At 47.6% G+C, this 22,363-nt stretch overlaps 1 protein-coding gene across 1 annotated transcript in view; it reads left to right on the top strand.

Moving 5' to 3' along the window:
• COL6A3 (collagen type VI alpha 3 chain) overlaps positions 1-22,363 on the top strand; it is an 80,526-nt gene that overhangs the window by 13,469 nt on the left and 44,694 nt on the right. Inside the window, 7 exon segments of the mRNA XM_073876754.1 lie at positions 1,049-1,666; positions 7,091-7,693; positions 11,549-12,133; positions 13,845-14,444; positions 15,936-16,508; positions 17,868-18,476; positions 20,511-21,116. Coding sequence (XP_073732855.1) covers positions 1,049-1,666; positions 7,091-7,693; positions 11,549-12,133; positions 13,845-14,444; positions 15,936-16,508; positions 17,868-18,476; positions 20,511-21,116 — 4,194 coding nt within the window.

Here is a 22,363-nt window from a genome sequence, read left to right on the forward strand (position 1 = left end):
GTTTCTCAGAACTGTTTTTAAAAAATAGATGTGAATTAACCCTCTCAAGAATTTACTTGCAGAGTTTGAGAAAACGGAGAAATGCTTCATGCATTATGAGCTCAGAGGGGTGGCCTTGGGTCCTCTTCTCCTTTGCCTGGAGAGTTGGGCCTCGGGCAAGGATCCTCCCACGGGGCTCTCGGGTCCTTAGATGGCAGGGAGCTGAGCTCCACCTCACGGAAAGGGGGGCATTACTTGGGGCATCCGGGCAGCCTGAGGTAAGTAGAGTCCAGGAGCCAGCTGTGTGCGGCCAGCCTGGCTCACAGTGCAGAAGGGCACTCGGCCCCCCATAGCCTGGCACCCTGAGCCCCCGCTTCCACTTTCGAGAGAGGACTGGATTCATCTTTGAAAAAGATAAATAACATCTGCAAAGGCTTTTCTGGACCTGAGAAATATATAGTAATTAGTTAGAGTACCTTCTTCATGCTAAGAAGACAGAAAAATGAGACACTGCCTTTCACTACAGTTACATCAGCCTTCCCTTAAGGAAGACCTCTTTATTACATTTATTTTTCTCACAAATTACCCAGAGCGGTGGAGGCTAGTTGATGTAAAGCGGTAGAAGCTTTTGCGGTTCCTTCTTCTCAAGGCCCAGTCTCAGAGCCCAGACTGAAGGATGAACTCATAAAATGCTGGTTGGTGGTCTCTGATGGGATAGCCTTCTGGTCTCATCAGGTGGGTCTTGGGGCTCAAACTGTCACAGAGAATCTCACGTCTGAGTTAAAAGACACTCCAGGGAAAGCTCCCCCTCCATTCTGGAGCCTGCCACTGGCTCACGTATGGGGCTCATGGCATATGAAACTTGGGCCATATGCAGCCGTCGAGTCCTCGAGCTCAGGTTCCCGCAGCTCAGGTAAGTCAGCCTCCCTGCCCGTAGCGTGAGTGAGGCACGGCTCCCTCAGGTGACAGCCTGGTTCAAGCCCAGACAGCGTAGGAAGGAAGGTTTTGTGCCGATAGGAAGTCATTGCCTGAACAGGAGAAAAATCTAAACCAATGTCTTTTTTTAAAGATGTCAAAAGTGGTGCTGCTGCCGATATAATATTTCTAGTGGATTCCTCTTGGAGCATTGGAAAGGAACATTTCCAACTTGTTCGAGAGTTTCTGTATGATGTTATAGAATCTTTAGCTGTGGGAGACAGTGATTTCCGTTTTGCTCTGGTCCAGTTCAACGGCAACCCACATACCGAGTTCCTGTTAAATACGTACCGTACTAAGCAAGAAGTCCTCTCCCACATTTCCAACATGTCCTATATTGGGGGAAGCAATGAGACCGGAAAAGGATTAGAATACGTAATGCAGAACCACCTCACTGAGGCTGCTGGAAGCCGGGCCAGTGATGGAGTCCCTCAGGTTATCGTAGTGTTAACTGATGGACACTCGGACGACGGCCTTGCTCTGCCTTCAGCGGAACTTAAGTCTGCTGATGTTAACGTGTTTGCAATTGGAGTTGAGGATGCAGATGAAGGAGCGTTAAAAGAAATAGCAAGCGAACCGCTCAATATGCATGTTTTCAACCTAGAGAATTTTACCTCACTTCATGACATAGTAGGAAACTTAGTGTCCTGTGTGCAGTCATCCGTGGCTCCAGAAGGGGCTGGAGGCACAGACACCCTTAAAGACATCACAGGTAATGGCAACATGGCCAAGCTGCTGCCCGCCTCGCTGTTCTTTGGTGATAAGCTTGGCCACCGCTGGTGTACGAGCAACACTGTAGCTAGCCGCGGGCGGGTGCAAGCGGGAAGAGATGGCTGTTCACGGGTCTAAAAACAAAGGTTTGACCGTGCCCTGGAGCTCCTTCTGAAATAGAGCTCTCACCTACCTCCAAGAGGGGGTTTTTTCGAACGCTTAAATTTGAACTCTAAAAATACCCCCATCTGCTATTATGACCCCCCACGAGGTACTTCTACGATCCCTAGCAAAGGAAGCCTCCACGTGGCGAGGCAGGCGTCTAGCAAAGAGCCCTCGCACCTGTTACCTGAACAGAGAGCCCGTTTCCTGGAAAGAAGGCTCCCTGCTGGAAGGGCATGTGGAGCTCACAGAGAGAGAGTGATAGAGAGGCAAGAGGATCTTCTCGGGAAGGACACCCAGAATGGTAGTGAGTCGGTTCCTGCAACAGCCCACGCGGGGTCCTGCCTTGGCGAGGAGGGGGGCAGACAGGGACAGCGGGGTGGAGCAGGAGGGGGAGGAGCCCTAGAGGCAGCCAGGCGTGTGACCCGGCGAATGCCACCACTGTGTGCAGAGGGAGACCGAGGGCAGACGGTGGGCATGCAGTCGTTAGTGTCCAGTGACGCTCACAGGCCCACGTGGCCTTCATGGGCATAGGGTGCAGTGGACAGAGGGCTGCTGGGGAGGGGGCAGCTGGAGACCTGGGAGGCTGGCGCTCAGGAGGGTTAGCCACAGAGATGTTAAAGTCGCCAGAGATGAACACAGGGAGTGCAGTGTGGACCCAGGCTGAGCGGGACGGAAAGGAATCCCTTAGGAAGGTCGACGATCCCTGTAGGGCACATAGCTGCCCTAAGGAGGAGGAGGAGGTGGATGATTCTTCGAAGGAGGAGGGAGTGGGGAGCAGCCTGGGCAGGCAGGCTCCACACTGCACCCAGGAAGTGACCACAGGCGCAAGGATCCATGACCGTGGCTTCTCCTAAGCTTTCCAAAGTTGTTGCCATGCAGGGGCTCAGAGATAGGAGGCAGGGGGCCGGGTGGCCAGTGGAGAGTCCATCTCTTGTTAATTCAACACATGGGGTGGAGCACGGAGAAGGAGGAGTTGAGATTTTGAGGCATAAATTGACCAATCTAAAGGGCCACGTGGGAGGGCCTGGTGGAAAGACAGGAGGGGCATGAGGAGTCTGGAGAAAGGTAGAGCTTTCTGGATTGTGGTCAGGATAATAGGGGAGTTGTAGGGACACAGTATGGGTGTCGGGTTCCCATAACAGATTCAGAAAGCAAAGGCTAGGGAAGAGGTTGACTAGTTGTCAGGAGAAGGAACCGGCCATCTTGGACAGAGCTTGGAGGAGAGAAGGGTTCCAGAACTAACCAACCCCAAGTTGTTTCAGAGAGTGGTCTCCCCAGTGGTCACCCATGATCTCAGCTGTGACAGGGGTGGGAAGGCTAACACCCCTGCCAGCAGGTCTTATCTCTGACAGAGGAGTGAGTAAGCGCCTCGATCATTTACATTTAACGCCGGAAGGCGTCCTCTGCTCTGCGTGACATGCCTCATTTATGTTTTTTGATGGACGTGTCAATCCTGCCAGATTATAGAAGGAGCTGGGACCCCCCAGAGCATCCCAAACCAAAAACTCTGGGCCACAAGGAAATGCCACGAGGGTATTTATGATGACCTATCCCAGTCTCTACAATATTCTCAGTGTCAGTAATTCACCAACAATCACATTTCTGAATGGAGGGATAAGAACTAATCCACTGTCCATACAGTGAAGGGATCAGTAGAGAAACGGGACATCTTTTCTCGAGTGCCAGTTTGGCCGACTCAGGAAAAAGAGGGGATGAGTTTGCCTTTATGTTTAACCATTCTACCAATGAACAAGGAGCCTGTCGATATAGTCTGTTTCCACACAGATGATAAAACCTTTGTTTTTATGCCAAGGAAGCATCTCTGTCTTCTAGTGTCCAAGCCACTAGCAGCTCCAGGGTGGAATATTAATCTGTTTATGTTGTCTTTTCTGATTAACTTCACTCTGCAATTCCTCCAGTATCACAGCCCATTGCATGTTCCACAGCCAAAAGTAAAATAATAATCATTCTCTGCTTACAGTTTTTGGGAAAGGTAGTCAGAGGACAGTAGAGAGATTGCTAGTAAGTTAGGGCCATTTCTTCCCATTACCTGTACGTGTATGAAATGTTAATGGTCCCCACTGTTCTAAATGAACTCTACTCAAGTCAGCAGTCTCCAAAGGTTGTGTTTTTAAAAATCTCTTTGTCATTCTTTTATAAATCTTTTATAAATGCATATCACTAAGATAGAAAACCTTTCTTTGCACTGAAGCAAAAGCTAAAAGTGGTCTGGATTCAGTGAGGATTTCAGTGTCAACCTTATTTTCTTTACAAAATGTAGGTTTAAAGAACTCACAAAGTCCATCTACAATTTTGTAGATTTGCATAGGAAATACATATGTGATCTTTTTTATTTTTCTTAAAAAGAGGAAGCATCCCACGAGCTCAGGAAGGCATTGTGCCCACACAAATGTGCTCAGGGAAAGAGTGTTTCCAATAGTGTTAAAGGAGCCTGATGTTTCCATGGACATTGTGAAACTTCTCTATAGAAAATGCCACAGAGGGTGTGATATATGAGCTGTTAAAGCAGAAAACCAGACAACCTCCTGTTTTTAAGTTTAGTTACACCTGGTTATCCTTAGAGTTGATACTGGTCATTGGTTTGGCTTGCTGTACACAAGAACCCATAGCTTTGTGTTTGTCTGAGGCTTTGGTTCTCCTGGATAACATAGCATGCCCTTGTTCGTCCCATCATTGTGTGCATCAGAGGACAATGTTGTTTTTTCAGTGATGACAAATTATCCAACATGTTTCTATGACCTGCTGCCGTCCAGCCTTTAGGAAGAGAAAAGTTCAAGGATTTTCCCACAGGGCTTCTCTTCTTTATGTACTCCTGTGAACTGCAACCAAAAAAATAATAATGTGATAAATTAATTAAAAAGTAATCAATGAATAAGGACTGCGTCATCCTGTGTTTTAGGTATCGTTTTCCTCTTCTTGACCCTAGGCTCATAGCTAATCCTTCTTTTAAATGACCTGGTATGTGGAGTCAGTGGCCAATCTTCCACTGTCTCTCTGGGGCATTTGTTCCGGCCTGGGAAATGTTGAGGAATATGGTGGTGTGATTGACATAGCGTCTGGCCCCAGTGACGCTGTGCACCATTTCTGTGGCACTGCATCCTCCCGAAGATCCCTCAGGAATCTTAAGTTTTGGCTAAAGACTAGCAAATGCTTTGGCGTTCTTAGCAAAGGCCCACTCTTTTTTTTTTAATAATTTTTAAAAATATTTATTTATTTGACCGAGAGAGAGATAGCGAGAGAGGGAACACAAGCAGGGGCAGTGGGAGAGGGAGAAGCAGGCCTCCCGCCGAGCAGGGAGCCCGATGCGGGGCTCGATCCCAGGACCCTGGGACCATGACCCGAGCCGAAGGCAGACGCTTAACGACTGAGCCACCCGGGTGCCCCTGCAAAGGCCCACTCTTATTTAGTACTTGGGTGTGACGTTTACTAAAAATACGAGATCTTAATTACTGCAGCAAGTTATCCCTCTCATTAGATCTCATATTTCCAAGTTAATATCTTCCACTATGCAAGGAATTCACCTGCAAAAGTGTCAGGAATTTTGTGGAAGTGAAAGAAAGAGCTGCCCTGATTCTAGAAATCCCTGGCTTGGCTTACCCTGTGAGGGAACTTGGGGAAGAACATAATGGCACTATAGCAAAATTCTCTAATTTTATGAGACCAGATTTGTATCCTACGTCCATAGTGAAAATGAAAGCAATTTTGCTGGCACAAGGAAAAATTCATTTTAAACATAAAATATTCACTGTCGTTAAAAAGGTCGGAATGAATAGTCTTATATATCTATATCTATATCTATATCTATCTATATAGATATAGATAGATATATATATAGTGTTGTAATTATATCCTAAATACAGCTTCCTAAAGTCTCAGAATATAAATATCACGGGTGCTCCCATAGAATCTTTTCCTGTTCCTGACATGCACTTAAGTTATCAAAAAACATTCACCGGACTAACTTGGCTTTTCCTCTAGTTTTAAATCAGTCTGATATAAGTGTTCTAGCTGAGCCTTTGAAATATTCTACTCAGGTTTCTAAATTATTGATTGCTATTCCTCACAGAGTGCTTCTGTGAAACCCCCATTCTTCCTAATGGGGTGGGAGTGTCTAGCTGGCCATTGCAGGGAGAATAGAGGCCTAGGTCTCTATTTTTATGTCCATCTGTAAAACTCCAGAGCTAATCCTGATTCAGCGTTTATTAGAGGCTCATGGGCTCACTAGGCAGTCAGTTTAGGGTGTCATAAAAATAAGGTTGGATAATTATGTCATGACTGGTTTCATATCACTCTGTTTAACATTGTTCTGCATTATATGATTGAATACAGAGGCAATAGCAAAAACACACAACAAGACATTTAGCCTAATCCCAGACCCACATGTGAGTTCCACGCAACTAAACATCGTATGAGAAAGGAAAAGACCTTAATGTAAAGAGCACTGGGTGTTATATACAACTGATGATTTACTGGACTCTACATCTGAAACTGATGATACACTGTATGTTAACTAATTGAATTCAAATAAAATAGGTGATTAAAAAAAGAAAAGATCAAACCAAACATCTATGAGAGTATTTTTAAGATGAGAACTTTAAGTGTAGCTTGAGTTCTTCCTTTCTAATTCACAGAGTTGCGTGCCTGCGCCATTTGGGTTTTTAAAGAAAAGAGAAGAAACTGTTGCTCAAAGAATTGCCTAAAATGCTGGGATGATAAGTCATCAAACGCTGAATCTGAGATTCTATTTCCTAGCTGTGGATTTGGACAAAGAAAATTCCTATACTCACTTGGGGATTATAAGAGAAATGTCCAAAAATTACAAATCTTGTTTGGACCTCTGTGAATAGTACACACTCCCTTATCTTCTCCTGTGGGTATGATAACGCACAATTCCAAGCAACAACATCTCCCTCCAAATTTCCTAGAAGTTTCTAGAATACGTACCCATGATTTCTCAGACAAGTGAATATGACGTTTTAATGTGTAACTACAGAGATGGTGCAAATGAAAATTTGATATAAATGCCCCATTTTACACCATGGTTCCTAAGAAGTTGCCTCTTATCCATTCAGAATGCAGAACTAAAAGAGAATTTCACATTCCTTAATCAACATGTGTTTTGTGTGTCCATATTTCGTGTTTCTTATTGGTTTCCAAAGAAACATGTCAGAACACTGAACGATGCATGTGGTCACTTGTTCTAACGCTTTCACATTTTTTGCATTTCTTTCTTTTAAAGCACAAGACTCTGCTGACATTATTTTCCTTATTGACGGATCAAACAACACCGGAAGTGTCCATTTTGCAGTCATTCGCGACTTCCTTGTAAATCTCCTTGAGAGACTCTCAGTTGGAGCTCAGCAGATCCGAGTGGGGGTGGTCCAGTATAGCGATGAGCCCAGAACCGTGTTCTCCTTGGACACCTACTCCACCAAGGCCCAGGTTCTGGATGCAGTGAAAGCCCTTGAGTTCACTGGTGGGGAGCTGGCCAATGTCGGCCTTGCCCTTGATTTCGTGGTGGAGAACCACTTCACCCGGGCAGGGGGCAGCCGAGTGGAGGAAGGGGTTCCCCAGGTGCTGGTCCTCATAAGTGCTGGGCCTTCTAGTGATGAGATCCGCGACGGGGTGGTAGCACTGAAGCAGGCTAGCGTATTCTCATTTGGCCTCGGAGCCCAGGCCGCCTCCAGGGCCGAGCTTCAGCACATAGCTACCAATGACAACTTGGTGTTTACTGTCCCGGAATTCCGTAGCTTTGGGGACCTCCAGGAGCAATTACTGCCGTACATTGTTGGCGTGGCCCAAAGGCACATTGTCTTACAACCGCCAACCATTGTCACAGAAGGTACGTATGTTCTTCTCGCCATCCGTGGGGGAGTGGGGGGTTTTGTGTGTTGGTTTTCATAGAAGTAAGGCAGGCTCCTACAGAATGATTCGCCTCAGGAGAACCTGTAAGTACCAATGGTGGAGTCCTTCTGACGTGTGCTAGCTCTTGGTTGTGATGTCTGTGTTTGTTGTGGTGTTGGAAAAGGACACAAGATCTGGGAGTGAGCGGAAAGCTCATGTTAATGCATGCATTGCCAAGGAAGTGTGCTTTGAAGGTGAATTCAGGAGAGCTGTTACTCTGAGGTTGTCGAGCATCATTGTATTGTTTACTTATGGTCCAGTCATCTGAAAAACGGAGCTCAGGGGCTCATGGCAATTCTGCGAAAATTGGTCCCGGACAATGGCACTGCCTCGAAGCCAGCCTGTTAAGAGGTGTGCTCCTAAGTAGGTGCGGGCTGCCCCGCAGGGTCCTCTCTGTGGTGGGTTTCGAGAGCCACACTTCTGAAGGTAAGCAACAACACAGCACTCACTTGGAATATTTAGGAGATGCTGTTTGCCTGCGCTTGTCAAATTTCTGACTTGTTCTTTTGAGTGGTGAAATCATGACATACCTTCAAACAGAGGGCTTTTGGCAAAAGAGCCCAACTGGAATAATTTATAAACATAAAACAAATCCCATTACCTAACAAATATACATGTAACAAGTGTGGGAGGTGAGAATGTGTTTTCAAAATGTAAAGAAGAGTCCAGCTGTGCTTGAGGTTGTGACTTTTAAGATTCAGGCAGACCCAGTGGTACCAAGTTACCTTAACTGGTGATCTCATCTGCTTGCCAGAGATTACCCGTGGTATTCTGCATTATTACTGGGTAGGGAAAACCAGAGTTGATGCCCAGTTCCATCCTGAAAATCCCCTTGATGTTTCTGGACATCCCTCTGATTGGAATACAACCTACGGAGGTTTCTCTGGACTTGTACAGTTCTGGAAACAAACATATGGTTTCCATAGGTTCCGTCCACGTTGAGGAAACACCAAAGCTGTAGCTAGGAGACCCGGCCTTCGGTCCTGGGTCTTATGGTAACCAGGTGATCCTGGGCAGGCTGCACAAACTTTCCGGGCTCCGATTTCTAGAATTTGTGACAAAGGAGCTACACTGGATGAAGACATTTTTGTTCCAGGAGAAGCTTCATGTTCTTCTTCTTCATGGGTTGCATACTGCTTTCATTTCAGTTCTCCCAAGCTAGAGTGTTAGCTCCTCACTCACAGACAGCCTCTTTGACCATTGTGACTATTTGTGACAATTCAGCAAAGATCCTTGGCTCTTTGGTGTGAGCTGGACAGTTTGCCAAGCACCGGAGACACAATGCTGGTGGATGAGAGGGACTTGGCCACTGACCTGTTACAGGATAATGGGGAGATGGTGGAAACATAAGCCAATGACCAGACGCAGTATTCCGAGTGTGAGAAGGTAGATGAGGGCAGCCTGGGGCTGTGAGGGGAAGAACAGGGGGAGGGAGCTTTGGATGGGATGGCCAGGGAAGGCGGGTTAGAGAAGCTGCAGGATAGAAAGGGGACAGCAAAGGGACGATGCTCCGGGTGCAGTGTCCCTGCAACACCAAGGAGCCTGGCCTCTTTCCAGAACAGTTAGAAGGCAAAGGGGCTGGAGCTCACTTGATGCACGGAAGGCTGGAGCTGAGGGACTACCCTCTAGTGGCTCTGGTTTCTCAGGGACCTACCTGTGCGGTGAGATCGGGCGTGGGCATGGGCCCGGTTTGAGCCGAGAGCAGAGGATGAAGTGGTCATTCTGGAGGCGGGGAGAGGAGAGCTTGCAGGAGAGCGCTGGCCCTCGTGGGCTGGCGCGTGTTACCCCAAGGGTGGGCTGCGGAGCAGGAGGAGCAGATCTGGGGCCTGGCGTGGTGGAGGCAGGGGGAGGATGAGTGAGCGCCAGGCGGAGACCAGGCCGAGGTGGGGGGTAGCAATCTCCAGAGACAGTAAGGGCAGGTGGGGCCTGAGAAGCAGGTGCGGGGTCAGGGGTGGCGCAGGAGGACGGGCTTTACTGGGGCCTGAGGTCCCGAGTCGCTGAGGATGGGGGGAGGAGGGTGGAGACAAGACAGCACCGAGAAGCGACAGGAGGGGTCTGGACGTTTGTAGACAGCAACGTGGCAGAGCCAGGGCAGTTACCCCCGGTCCTGGGCTTGTGAGGCCTGGGGGGATGTGGTGTCCTGGGGGGTGCGCTGGTGACTATCACCACGGGAGGTGAGGGCAGAAGCCCGCTGAGTAGCGGGACCTTAGGTTCACCTCCCAACAAGGGTATTTCAAACCCAGTTCCAGCAGAAGACAGCTCTGTTTGGGTTGGTATCACATGCCCAGAGCGAGGATGTCACTTACTGGAGGGGGAGGGGAGGCTGCCACTCAACCAGCTGAGGGAGTCAGCCTGGGTTATCAGGGATGACAGTTGACCTGTCTTTCTATTCATCTACGGTGTATGTTATATACGTATACGCCTGCACATACATGGGATGAAAGAATCTCTGCATTTATGGTCTCAGGATCAACTTCTACCTCAGGGGTGGAGGAGGGCTGTGTGTGTGTGAGTGTATGCATCCAGGCAGGCTGACGATCCGTGTGTGCATGAAATGTACGTGTGTGGCTAACTGTCTGTATATTTGTATGTATGTGTGTCTTTTATGTATGTGTGCAGGGGAGGGGAAGGCAGGGCTGTGTCACACTCAGTGTCTTTCGCACATACACGTAGTAAAAATTTCATGTGTCTGCACGTCTCTATGGAGCGTTTAAGGACTTGGAACTCATCGTCTACACCACAAACTGCTGACAAAGCAATGTCTCCGCATGCCTGTCCCTGGATGCTTTGTATTCATGTATGCATTTACATGTTTTCTCTGAAAGAGGAGAGTTTGGACCGGTAATAATATGGTCCGATGTCAAGACATATAATCCACCTGAGAGTGTGGAGTCATGGAGGCCTTTTTATGTCCAGGTAATTATTTAATAAACGGCAAGCACTTCTGCCTCCGCTTTAACCATTGACATCCTTCTAAGTCTTGGAAGCCCTAGCAGGGGTTTGGATTGGGTACGTGTCTGACCCAATTCTTTGTGCCCGCAGCTCAGGCGGGCTGCCTATGTGTCCATGCAGCAGGTGGACCCAAGTTTATAGTCATGAGGCAGTGACCTCGTCCAGATGCTTTTGCTGTGCGGTTTATCACAGCCCTAACACGGAACTTAGCCCCTTCCCAAAGCAGGTCTCTTACATGGAAATCCTTCTGTGCCACTTGCTGGCTTTGACATCGATTTCCTTTCTATAAGTTTTATGATGTCAAGCAATTTTTTTTTTCCTTTGCCTGAAAAACCCAGGCATGGAGAATAGAACGGAAGGGAATGGGGATGTTCACGCTCTGTCATCTTGGTGCTAGATATTCATGATGTCACGGGTGTGAAACAAAAGGCCCTCTGGGTAGACACTGATGCTCCTTTACTCATTTAAGCTATGGCTTCATTCTGGACTCTCAAATCTAACCTGTAGACTTTGGGCAGAAAAAGCTTCCTGGCTTTTTTAACTGACAATGTGCTAAACAGGTGGTTACTAAAACTCAATTTGTTTTTTTGCGACTGTTTCGTAAAAAGTACTAGGAGCAGGTGGGGGTGGGTGGGTCAGGAGCCCAACCTGCCACCCCATAGGGAGGATGCAGCTGGTAGTAATGTGTGTGTTCTGACAGATTCTCCTGGGGCTCCCACTGACTTCACACTGGCCAGAGCAAACGGGAGTGCCCTCTGAGTCGAATTAGCTGTATAGAGAGTCATAGTTGAATGTGCTAGGTAAGGCCATTCTACTCACCTTATAATGTTGCTACCTACAGTCATTGAAGTCAACAAGAGAGACATAGTTTTCCTGGTGGATGGCTCATCCGCACTGGGACTGGCCAACTTCAATGCAATCCGCGACTTCATTGCCAAAGTCATCCAGAGGCTGGAAATCGGACAGGATCTTATCCAAGTGGCAGTGGCTCAGTATGCAGACACTGTGAGGCCAGAGTTTTATTTCAATAGCTACCCCAGTAAAAGGGAAGTTATTACTGCTGTGCGGAGAATGAAACCCATGGAAGGCTCAGTCCTGTACACGGGCTCCGCTCTGGACTTTGTTCGGAACAACCTGTTCACTAGTTCGGCTGGCTACCGGGCCGCCGAGGGGGTCCCTAAGCTTCTGGTGCTGATTACAGGCGGTAAGTCCTTAGATGAAATCAGCCAGCCTGCCCAGGAGCTGAAGAGAAGCAGCATCATGTCCTTTGCCGTTGGGAGCAAGGCTGCCGACCAGGCTGAGCTGGAAGAGATTGCTTTTGATTCCTCCCTGGTGTTCATCCCCACCGAGTTCCGAGCCGCCCCTTTGCAGGGCGTGCTGCCCGGCTTGCTGGCGCCTCTCAGGACCCTCTCCGGAACCTCTGAAGGTATGGTGGGGAGGAAGTCAGACTCACGGCAGGGTGGGTCTGCAGGCAGAGCCTTTGAGAAAAAAAAAAAAAAAAAGCAAAACAAAACCAAGTTTTATTTGTGCTCAGCTGAGAGACAGGTCTTAAATGACGGAAACAAGAGCCATAAACAAGATTTATTTCAGGCTTCCTTTTACCCTGAGTTGGGGATTGTGTGACTTGAATGCCATGTGATACAATTGTAGGTCTTAAAATGTCATATGATAAGAATTGTATGACTTGACATGTCATCAGATAGAAATCATGTGACGGAAACTATAGGGCCAGGGGCCACCTGTCCTTCTAGCTTCTGGCCTAGGGGGGGTCACTTCTAGTTTTACCTCTTGTCAGATCCCAGGTCTGTCTCTACTGGTGACTCCCGGTCAGCCTGTTTCTGCCACCACCAAGATGTGGCTTGGCTCTGGCTTTCCTGAGCCCATAGTCCCCACTCGGTGGCCCAGCCCCCAGTAGTGCAGAATGTTAACCCTCTCTCTTTTCTCTGAGGGATTTCCCTTCAGTCCTTGAATGGGCGTGGAGATTAAAAAGCCAGTGGTTTCTAAAATCTTTCACTTAATATGATTATCAGTGAAAAGTTATTTTCAAAGACACGATAACAGTCTGTGAGCTCACACACGGGATGAGTACAGTTCGCCGTCCTTAACGAAGATGAATATCACGGAAACAAGCTTTTCCGCCTCACAACCTCACCACTGGAAGACTGTTGGCTGCATGACCCATATTGCATGATGCATGCTTTCTCCTCAGGCTCTCTGCTCTTCTGAAAGCCTCTCTCTCTCTTCCTTCCTTCAGACTTCCATTCCACACTCTCATAGCCAAAGTCATTTGATAGGACACAGGATAAAATTAGTCGTCAGGTTGAAATTTTAGTGAGACACCAGGGAAGGGATGGGAGAGATATATATATATTTAAAGGCAGATAGTTAAGTGTGCTGCTACAAATTCTCTAATTTGAGAACTGTTCTTTTGAATCTTCATGTGCCTATCCTCAACCAAGCATGGCAAATAGCCTTTTTGCATTTTAACACATTTCCATGATCCTATTATCTCACTCTGGAGGAATTCCCATGGGCACCCCGTGGGATTATTGCCAGGCAATGCCGTGACTCCCAACAGAAGAGAACCAAGAGAGAAGGACAAAGGGGTCGTCCTAGGAATACGTCAGGGTGAGAATAGCACAGTTTTATTAATTTTTTGTCCAGTCTTCAGGACTTCGTGTTCTCAGGTGCCTTGGGCTAACCCTTCTAATCTATCGGTAAGCGGAAATCTCTCTGCAAATGTGTAGAGGTGAGCCCGGGGGACCCGGTCTCATCCATGTAAGCCTGGCCATGACCACGGTCATAAACCTGAGTGAGGCAGAAAGGCAGGGCATGCTGGTCGCTTCACTTCCAGGGAAGGAAGGTTCTGCTTCAAGGATTCTGATCATTTTTGTTGGTTGCAAACCCTCTCACTTTGGCACTCTCTCTCTCTCCACGAGCCCACTTGGTTTCGTCAACTTGGCTATCGATTCGCCTCACAAACACGAGCCACCACTAGAGGAAAATATGCAGCCTTCCGCCATATTTTGCCAGCCGGATGTGCTTTGCCTCACCGACTGTCTGTGTGCTCTCGATGTTGGCATGTGTGCCCCTCGGGGTTGTGTACGTCTCACTTTGTTTTCTGTGCTCCACTGCAGTTCACGTAAACAAAAGGGATATCATCTTTCTTTTGGATGGATCGTTCAACGTTGGAAAGACCAATTTCCCTTATGTGCGGGACTTTGTCATGAACGTAGTTAACAGCCTTGATGTCGGAAGCGACAATATCCGTGTCGGTTTAGTGCAATTTAGTGACACTCCAGTAACAGAGTTCTCCCTAAACACATACCAGACAAAGTCAGAGTTGCTGGCCCACCTGAGGCAGCTGCAGCTCAAGGGGGGGTCGGGCCTGAACACGGGCGTGGCCCTGGGCTATGTCCATGCCAAGCACTTCGCGGAAGCTGGCGGCAGCAGGATCCGCGACCACGTGCCGCAGCTCTTGCTGCTGCTCACAGCCGGGCGGTCTGACGACGCCTACCTGCCGGCCGCCAATGCCCTAGCGCGCGCAGGCGTCCTCACCTTCTGCGTGGGCGCTGGCCAGGCGAATAAGGCAGAGCTTGAGCAGATTGCTTTTAACCCAAGCCTGGTGTATCTCATGGATGAGTTCAGCTCCCTGCCAGCTTTGCCTCAGCAGCTGATTCAGCCCCTAACCACTTATGTTAGCGGAGGTGTGGAGGAAGTGCCCCTCGCCCAGCCAGGTAAAGCTCCCCGACTGCGCGGGGCTCCCTTCCCCCAACACCTCCCCCGGGGTGGGGGCAGGTGCCCCAGTCTGAACATGAGAGCCTGCTGAGCTGTAGAACCAAGACGGGGCATCTGGGGTTGAAGTATTTTGGTTGGGGGCTTTGAGACACTGTACCAGCAAGCTTAGATCCTCTGTCTAAAGAGTGTTCGTTCATAAAAGAAAGTCTAGAAGATCCAGCTTCTGTTCCTCCCATCTTATCCCCAACCCCCCTCTTTTTTGCCCCAGTGCCTGTGAAGGTTCTGGAGCACAGATCCAGAATGGAAGTGAGAGCAAGAGGGATTGAGTCCCTTTCATACAGGAGAATGCATTGGGGTCATTTACAGATGGAAGTTATTTTATTTATATGATCTTTTTTTATGTTCAAAATCCGCTGAAGGTAGAAAATCATTATTTTTTTTAAGATTTATTTATTTGACAGAGACACAGCGAGAGAGGGAACACAAGCAGGGGGAGTGGGGGAGGGAGAAGCAGGCCTCCCGCTGAGCAGGGAGCCCGATGTGGGGCTCGATCCCAGGACCCTGGGACCATGACCTGAGCTGAAGGCAGATGCCCAACTGACTGAGCCACCCAGGCGCCCCCAAAATTATTATTTTTTTAATAAATCCAACAAGGGCTGCATCTTTATGTGATGACAAAATGATTTCCAAAGGAAGCTTGGACTATTGCTATCACTGCAAATTAGTACGGTGGTGAGATTCGGACGCATTGGATCTGCCAGCTTGCTGACATCACACCGATGGGGAGCAAGACCGAGACAACTGAAACCTAATCAAAGTGCCTCTAAGAACTCTTTGAGCTGAAAATAATGCTCACGTGACATTTCAGAGCCCCCTGTGGGCTGTCCTCCCTGTTTTCTGTTGGCTAAGTACAGCAGGCTGGGATGCACTGACAGAATGACCCACAGAGTAATGATGGGCCCTCTTTGGGGTCCTAGCCCATAACCTCAGAGTTAGGAGAAGATAATCCACTTAGAGCAGATAGGTGTCAACTCATTTATCCTTGGGTGGTTAACCCATGTCAGCCTTTGTTGCTAGAGATGGGTCAATTCTTAAGCAAAAGGAGTATAAGGACCACATTTTAAATAGTTTAACTTACAACAATTGGAAAACACTGTTCTCCTAGGGTGATTACCTCCTGATGCAAGGATAGGACCCTCTCGGGCTTCCACGGTCTTGCTTTGTTGAAGAAGCACGATGCTTAGATTGGGTAGACCCATCCAGTCCTATCTAGTCCTTTGCAAATTGGCACTGCTTTGAAATGGGACATTTTAATGACAGCTGGCGCTTCAAATTTTGACAGTGGGTTTTCTCCTTCCTTGCTGGTACAGTGATCATCAGGCAAATTATGTGACCTCCCATTACCAAATGCTAGTGGTGCTGGGCTGAAGTCACCTCGGTGCCTATTACGTTCTCCTCCCTCACTGTGTCCCAACCTACTTTTGTTGTAGAAAGCAAGCGAGATATTCTATTCCTCTTTGATGGCTCAGCCAATCTCGTGGGCCAGTTCTCTGCCGTCCGCGACTTTCTCTACAAGGTTATCGATGAGCTTGATGTGAAACCGGAGGGGACCCGGATTGCAGTGGCTCAGTACAGCGATGATGTCAGGGTGGAGTCCCGTTTTGATGAGCACCAGAATAAGCCCGAAATCTTGAGTCTTGTGAAGAGAATGAAGATAAAGACGGGCAAAGCCCTCAATCTGGGCTATGCCCTGGACTATGCACAGAGGTACATTTTTGTGAAGTCTGCTGGAAGCCGGATCGAGGATGGAGTGCTTCAGTTCCTGGTGCTGCTGGTTGCAGGAAGGTCATCGGATCGTTTGGACACACCTGCACTCAACCTGAAACAGAGCGGGGTGGTGACTTTCATACTGCAGGCCAAGAACGCAGATCCTGCTGAGTTGGAGCTGATGGTGCCATCCCCCGTCTTCATCCTGGCCACCGAGTCACTTCCCAAGATTGGAGAACTTCAGCCACAGATCGTCAATCTCTTAAAATCAGTGCAAAATGGGGCACCGACACCAGGTATGGCATAGAGATTCTGGTTGCTTCTGCAGCCCAGTTCTGCAATGCATGAGTAAGGTAGGGCTGCTGGCTCTTTATTTTCCCACTTTAATTGTCCAACTGCTCTCAGGGCAAATCAGGAGAATCAGGGTGACATTAGAATGTTTCATAATTAGATAGATATTTCATAATTAGATGATAAAGCTTTAGACACATCAATAGTTAAAAATCCTTTCAAAAACCCTATTTTTACTATATGCCTAATAAAAGCCACACACCATGGGTACATTATAGCTAAAACAGTCTTTAGCTTCATTGTCCTCTAATGTCTTACTTTAAGTGGGTCTCACTCTGCTGTAATTCATCCACAATTCGTTCATCAAGAACAGAAGGCGTGACGAGAGGCGGGTGCATTCCCACCATTCCATAAAAGTTGGAATTTCCAACTGCTGATCTTTATTACCATGACTTTGCGTTTAACCGCTTTCCATTTGTTGGTAAAAATGCAGTTAAAAGAGTAATTAATTTCAAGTATAACCCTTTTGATTAAAAACTGAGAATTTAGAACTTCTGCATTGACTCTGCAGCCGTACACTGTCGGTTTTGGATTGTAACCCTGACATCTGGTCTCCGTTTTCCCCTGTTGATCCACTGTGACTTGCAACAAATCATTTGAAAGCTCCCATCTATGTAACGTGCTGATGGTTACGCAGGTTCTGCCATCCTGTCTCTCCTCCACCCAACACTGTTTCCTGAGTACACCTCTGAAAGTTGACAATGCTCCTCAAGCATTGAGAAGTTCTAAAATAAAGGTCTATCTATCTGTCTATCATTTATATTGCTGCATTCATTTTCGATTTCTGTAACAAATTGCCATAAATTTAGTGGCTTAAAACAAAATGGATTCCAGTTTTAGAGGTCAGCAATCCCAAACCAGTTTCACTGGGCTGAAAGCAAGGTATCAACCAGATTGCATTCCTTTTGGAGGTTCTTGTGGGTTATGCATTCCCTTGCCTTGTGCGGCCTGCACTCCTTGGCTTGGGGCCCCTTCCTGCATCTGCAAAGCAGCAACAGAGCATCTTCTCCTCTGGCCTCTGCCTCCTCCCTTAGAGCTCTTCCTTGGACTCTCATTGTTTTATCTCCCTCTTAAAAGGACAAATGATTGATTATACCGGGTCTACCTGGATAATCCAGGATAATTTCCTCATCCCCCAAACACTTCATGTAATTGTACCTGCAAAGTCCCCTCCACAAGTTCTGGGGATTCCGAATTGGATACCTGTGTGGGGCCACTATTCAGCCCAACCTCGACCCATAGCAGATGGTCCCTTTGGGTCACCCTTTGGGTCACGTGTGTCATTGAGGCTGTCTCCCTCCCAGTTTCAGGTGAAAAGGATGTGGTGTTTCTGATTGATGGCTCTGAGGGCGTCAGGAGTGGCTTCCTTCTGTTGAAAGAATTTGTCCAGAGAGTGGTGGAGAGCCTGGATGTGGGCCCGGACCGGGTTCGCGTGGCCGTGGTGCAGTACAGCGACCGGACCAGACCCGAGTTCTACCTGAATTCCTACATGGACCAGCAGAGTGTGGTCAATGCTGTACGCAGGCTGACCCTACTGGGAGGGCCAACCCCCAATACTGGGGCTGCCCTGGACTTTGTCCTGAGGAATATTCTGATCAGCTCGGCCGGAAGCAGGATAACAGAAGGTGTCCCCCAGCTCCTGATCGTCCTGACGGCAGACAGGTCTGGGGATGACGTGAGAGGCCCCTCAGTGGTCCTGAAGAGGGGAGGGGCAGTGCCCATTGGCATCGGCATCGGGAATGCTGACATCACGGAGATGCAGACCATCTCCTTCATCCCCGACTTTGCCGTGGCCATTCCCACTTTCCGGCAGCTGGGGACTGTCCAGCAGGTGATCTCCGACAGAGTCATCCAGCTCAGCCGGGAAGAGCTAAGCAGGTTGCAGCCAGTTTTGCTCCCCCCAACGAGCCCAGGTAAGGAAGGGAGTCCTTGGGTCATTGTTTCCAAAAGGGGCTACTTGTTTGGACTGGGGGCTCAGAAGTGTTCTCTGTTGGTTTTCTCTACCATATGGGGTAAAAACTGGCCTTTCATGAAGAATTAGGGGCCATGTGCCTTTGGTCTCAGTGGCCAGCAGTGGCGGAACCCTGGGAACATGCTATGATTCATGTTTTGGGCCAAATTAAATTTTCAAAGAGGTGCATGTGCTTTATCGGCTTTAATGCCGATCCCCTGAGTGTGTAGAGGCTTCTGCATAATATTGGAAGGGCTGGGGCCATCTCATTGGTGGCACCAGCTCAATATCAATTCTAAGCTGCCCCTGGCAGGTCCAGCTGGCGGCCTTCTGTGATCAGGGAGGGAAAATGACCACAGGGTCCCCCAAGCTGGGGCACAGTTTCTGAAATATTGGTATTCCCAGAGCTAAAGTGTGATGATTATTTTTGAATGTGGCTGGTGCTGAGAAGTAAATGTCTTAATTGGCAGGAGTCCACCTTGCTCTTATAACTGTAGTTCATTCTATTTCATCTTTCCTGTTTCCCTTTTGTGGGCCTGGTTACAATAAGCTAGAAACAGTGGGAGCCTGGCTGCTGAGAATGAAGGGGGCTGAGATATATCCATCCCCTTCACAGTACCACGAGCGCCTGCCTGCCCTGGGCACTCCGGTGGGGAGGGTCACAGTAGTGAGGAGGCAGCAGCATCCTTGCTCCCTTGTGGCCTACACTCTACAGATTGCCCTCTGAAGCCTCACGGTGTGGAGAGGGGAAAAAAAGGAAATGCAGAGGGGAACAAAAGGAAGGGAAAAGTAGAAACAAATGAGAAAAAAGTCAGATGCTGGATATGGTACCCTTTGGGTGAATGAAGGAGATGAGGGTGACTGACATGGTACAGTTGAGAAGGACTGGCTTTTCCTTGCTGGTGTCCAAGACAGAGTATGGCATGCCCCACAGACTTCTATGGAATGTTCTAGAGGGTTTGTGATCAAATAAATCTGGGAAACAGTGGGATAAACAAAGCAAAAGAAGTCCCCCACCCCAATTGATGTGTATTGCACATCTCCAATTCAATAAGAGAAAGCCACATTTCCAAAATTTATTTGGCTTGCAGGGTCCTTTTATATGGTGCATCCTGAGGTACCAGGGTTCTCAAGAATACACTTTGGAAATCTTGTCATAGTGCACATGCAACTTCTTTACTTTAAATACAAGCATATGTTTCTACAACATATTTGCTGTCTCACTCTTCAAAATAACTATTTTCTACCTTTGCCTTCTTCCTATTTTGTTTCTTTTACACCCTCCTTCTTCCCAGCACCGCTGTCCATATCTCATCCCCCACCTGTTCCCAGGTGAGCTGTCTCTGCCTCCTGGGCACCTGCCCCTCTCACCCTATGCAAGGGTGCCATTCACCATTCTCTCTCCTGCCTCATTGCTTCTCCACCAAGGAAAGGAAGGATGATTCCCTTCACAATACAAACACATCACTTTTTCTTCTTTCTTAAAGACTCTCGATGCCTGCTTCCCCCTCCAGTCATGCTTCTGTCTCCCTTTTAAAGAGTTCTCTAAATCTTTACAATTCCCTTCTGAATCCACCCCAATCTGTCTTTCACTCTCACCACTCCACAGAAATAGCTCTTGTCAAGGTCCCTCCGTGAACAATTCTCAGATGCCATCTTGCTTGGTCCATAAGAAGCTGATGCATGTCACAGTTGAGATCATTTCCTTCCTGAAACACCATCCCTATGTGGGCTAGGCATGGCTCTTGTGTGTCTACTCTCTGCCTCCCTCAGAGTTACTCTTTTTTGTCTTTTGCTGGTTCCTTCTCTTCCCCCTGACTTGTAATCACTGTAATGCCAGAATTCACTCCTGGGACTGGTATTTTAACTAGAAGAGTCAGAATGAGGATATTTTGCCTGTCAGGTGGTGATTCCAAGACAAACTGGGAGGTGGTTCATTAACACTAAGAAATTGGTGCCAGCAAAGGTGAAGCCCATGATAACATGTGATTCGCAGGTGTTGGAAGCAAGAAGGATGTGGTCTTTCTCATTGATGGGTCCCAAAGTGCTGGTCCTGAATTTCAGTACATCCGCACCCTCATTGAGAGGCTGGTTGACTACCTGGACGTGGGCTTCGACACGACTCGGGTGGCAGTCATCCAGTTCAGCGATGACCCCAGGGTGGAATTCCTGCTGAATGCCCATTCTAGTAAGGATGAAGTGCAGAATGCAGTGAGGCGGCTGAGGCCCAAAGGTGGGAGGCAGATCAACATTGGTGGTGCCCTGGAGTATGTGTCAAGGAATATCTTCAAGAGGCCACTGGGGAGCCGGATTGAAGAGGGGGTCCCTCAGTTCCTGGTCCTCGTTTCATCTGGGAAGTCTGATGATGAGGTAGATGATTCTGCAGCCGAGCTCAAGCAGTCTGGCGTGGCACCATTTACCATCGCAAGGAATGCGGACCAGGAAGAGTTGGTTAAGATCTCTCTGAGCCCTGAATATGTGTTCTCAGTGAGCACATTCCGGGAGCTGCCCAGCCTGGAGCAGAAACTGCTGACCCCCATCACAACCCTAACTTCAGAGCAGATACAGAAGATCCTGGCCAGCACTCGCTATCCTTCTCCCGGTAAGATGGGGTATTTGTTGTTGTTCTCTGAGTATTTTTTTTAATATAAAAAAATAACAAGTTCATAGATCCATGGTATTCGTGATAAGTTAAAATAAAATAAAGGGACACCTGATATTGAACTAGTTATGTCTATTGCTCATTGCAAGGAGGGAGGATACACATGATGGGGAACCATGGAGCATCTCAGTAAGAGGGTGTTAGAAAGGACTTAGGATAGGATTTGAGCTCATGGTAAGCAACTTTGTGGAAGGCTGCCAAATGGCAGTTTGGCCTGGATTGGATATTGTCAAGAAATGAAAGTAATTCTGTGATTAGGTATCTTTCTATGTCTTAGGGCTAAAGCTGTAATTGGTAAAGAAGCAGCAGGCATTCCTGTTAGCCAGGATGGCAGGTGTTTGGTTATTTTTGTCTTCTTTTTGTCACTGTGTACGTAGGATTCTGATGTTTGTGTTCTGTGAAATCTTTGTGTTCTACAGGAGAACCCAGAGCCTGGCTGTGTGTACTGGGCCAGCTTTTCTGTTTCTCAATATTAATGGCTCAATTCCATGACTTGCTCAGCTTTTGCTGTGCTGTGTTTCCATTATAAGTAGCCTACTGATTTATGAGGCAAAAGAGGCTGAATTTGTTGAGTGGCAATGTATGAGTAGCTCAATAAAACGGCATCCAAGAAGGACCTAGAATTCGAACTAAAAGGAAAATATGGTTCATCTTTCCCAGGACTTTTTGATTAACTTTGTATTTAAAAATGGATTTATATAAAGAAAATAGGGAAAAGAACAATGAAAACCAAAAAAAATTGTATAAATGCTAGGGGTATGTGGCAGGAGGAAATCCCATGAGTCAAACACCTGGGGACCTATTGTGGCACACTGGGAGAGAGTTGGCATTCTTCACCCATCACTGCCTAAGTGGTGGCCTCGAACAGAGAGGACATTTGACCTCATTTGTCTCTCTCTTCTTGTATACCAAAGATGTTGTTCCGGGTGATCTTGATCCCTTCAGGTAGTAACAGCTTGTGATTCTGTAGATTCTGATAATCCAGTTCCTAAATGCTGTTTACATTTTTTAAAACTAGTTGTAACCCAGACCGCAAAGCCAAAATTAAAATAGAGTAAACTTAGAGAAAGTTTTGGAGAACTTTCAATAATTCAAAAAGCAGAAATTGTTTCGGTGAAAAAGGTTCAATTTTTAGAGATTAATTTTAAAAAGCTCAAGAGATAAACACATGTACAGCAGCTTATAAT

The sequence above is a fragment of the Callorhinus ursinus genome, unplaced genomic scaffold, assembly GCF_003265705.2.
Source record: "Callorhinus ursinus isolate GAN/ISIS: 27379988/994484 unplaced genomic scaffold, GSC_fseal_2.0 scaffold2, whole genome shotgun sequence".
Lineage (NCBI taxonomy): Eukaryota > Metazoa > Chordata > Mammalia > Carnivora > Otariidae > Callorhinus > Callorhinus ursinus.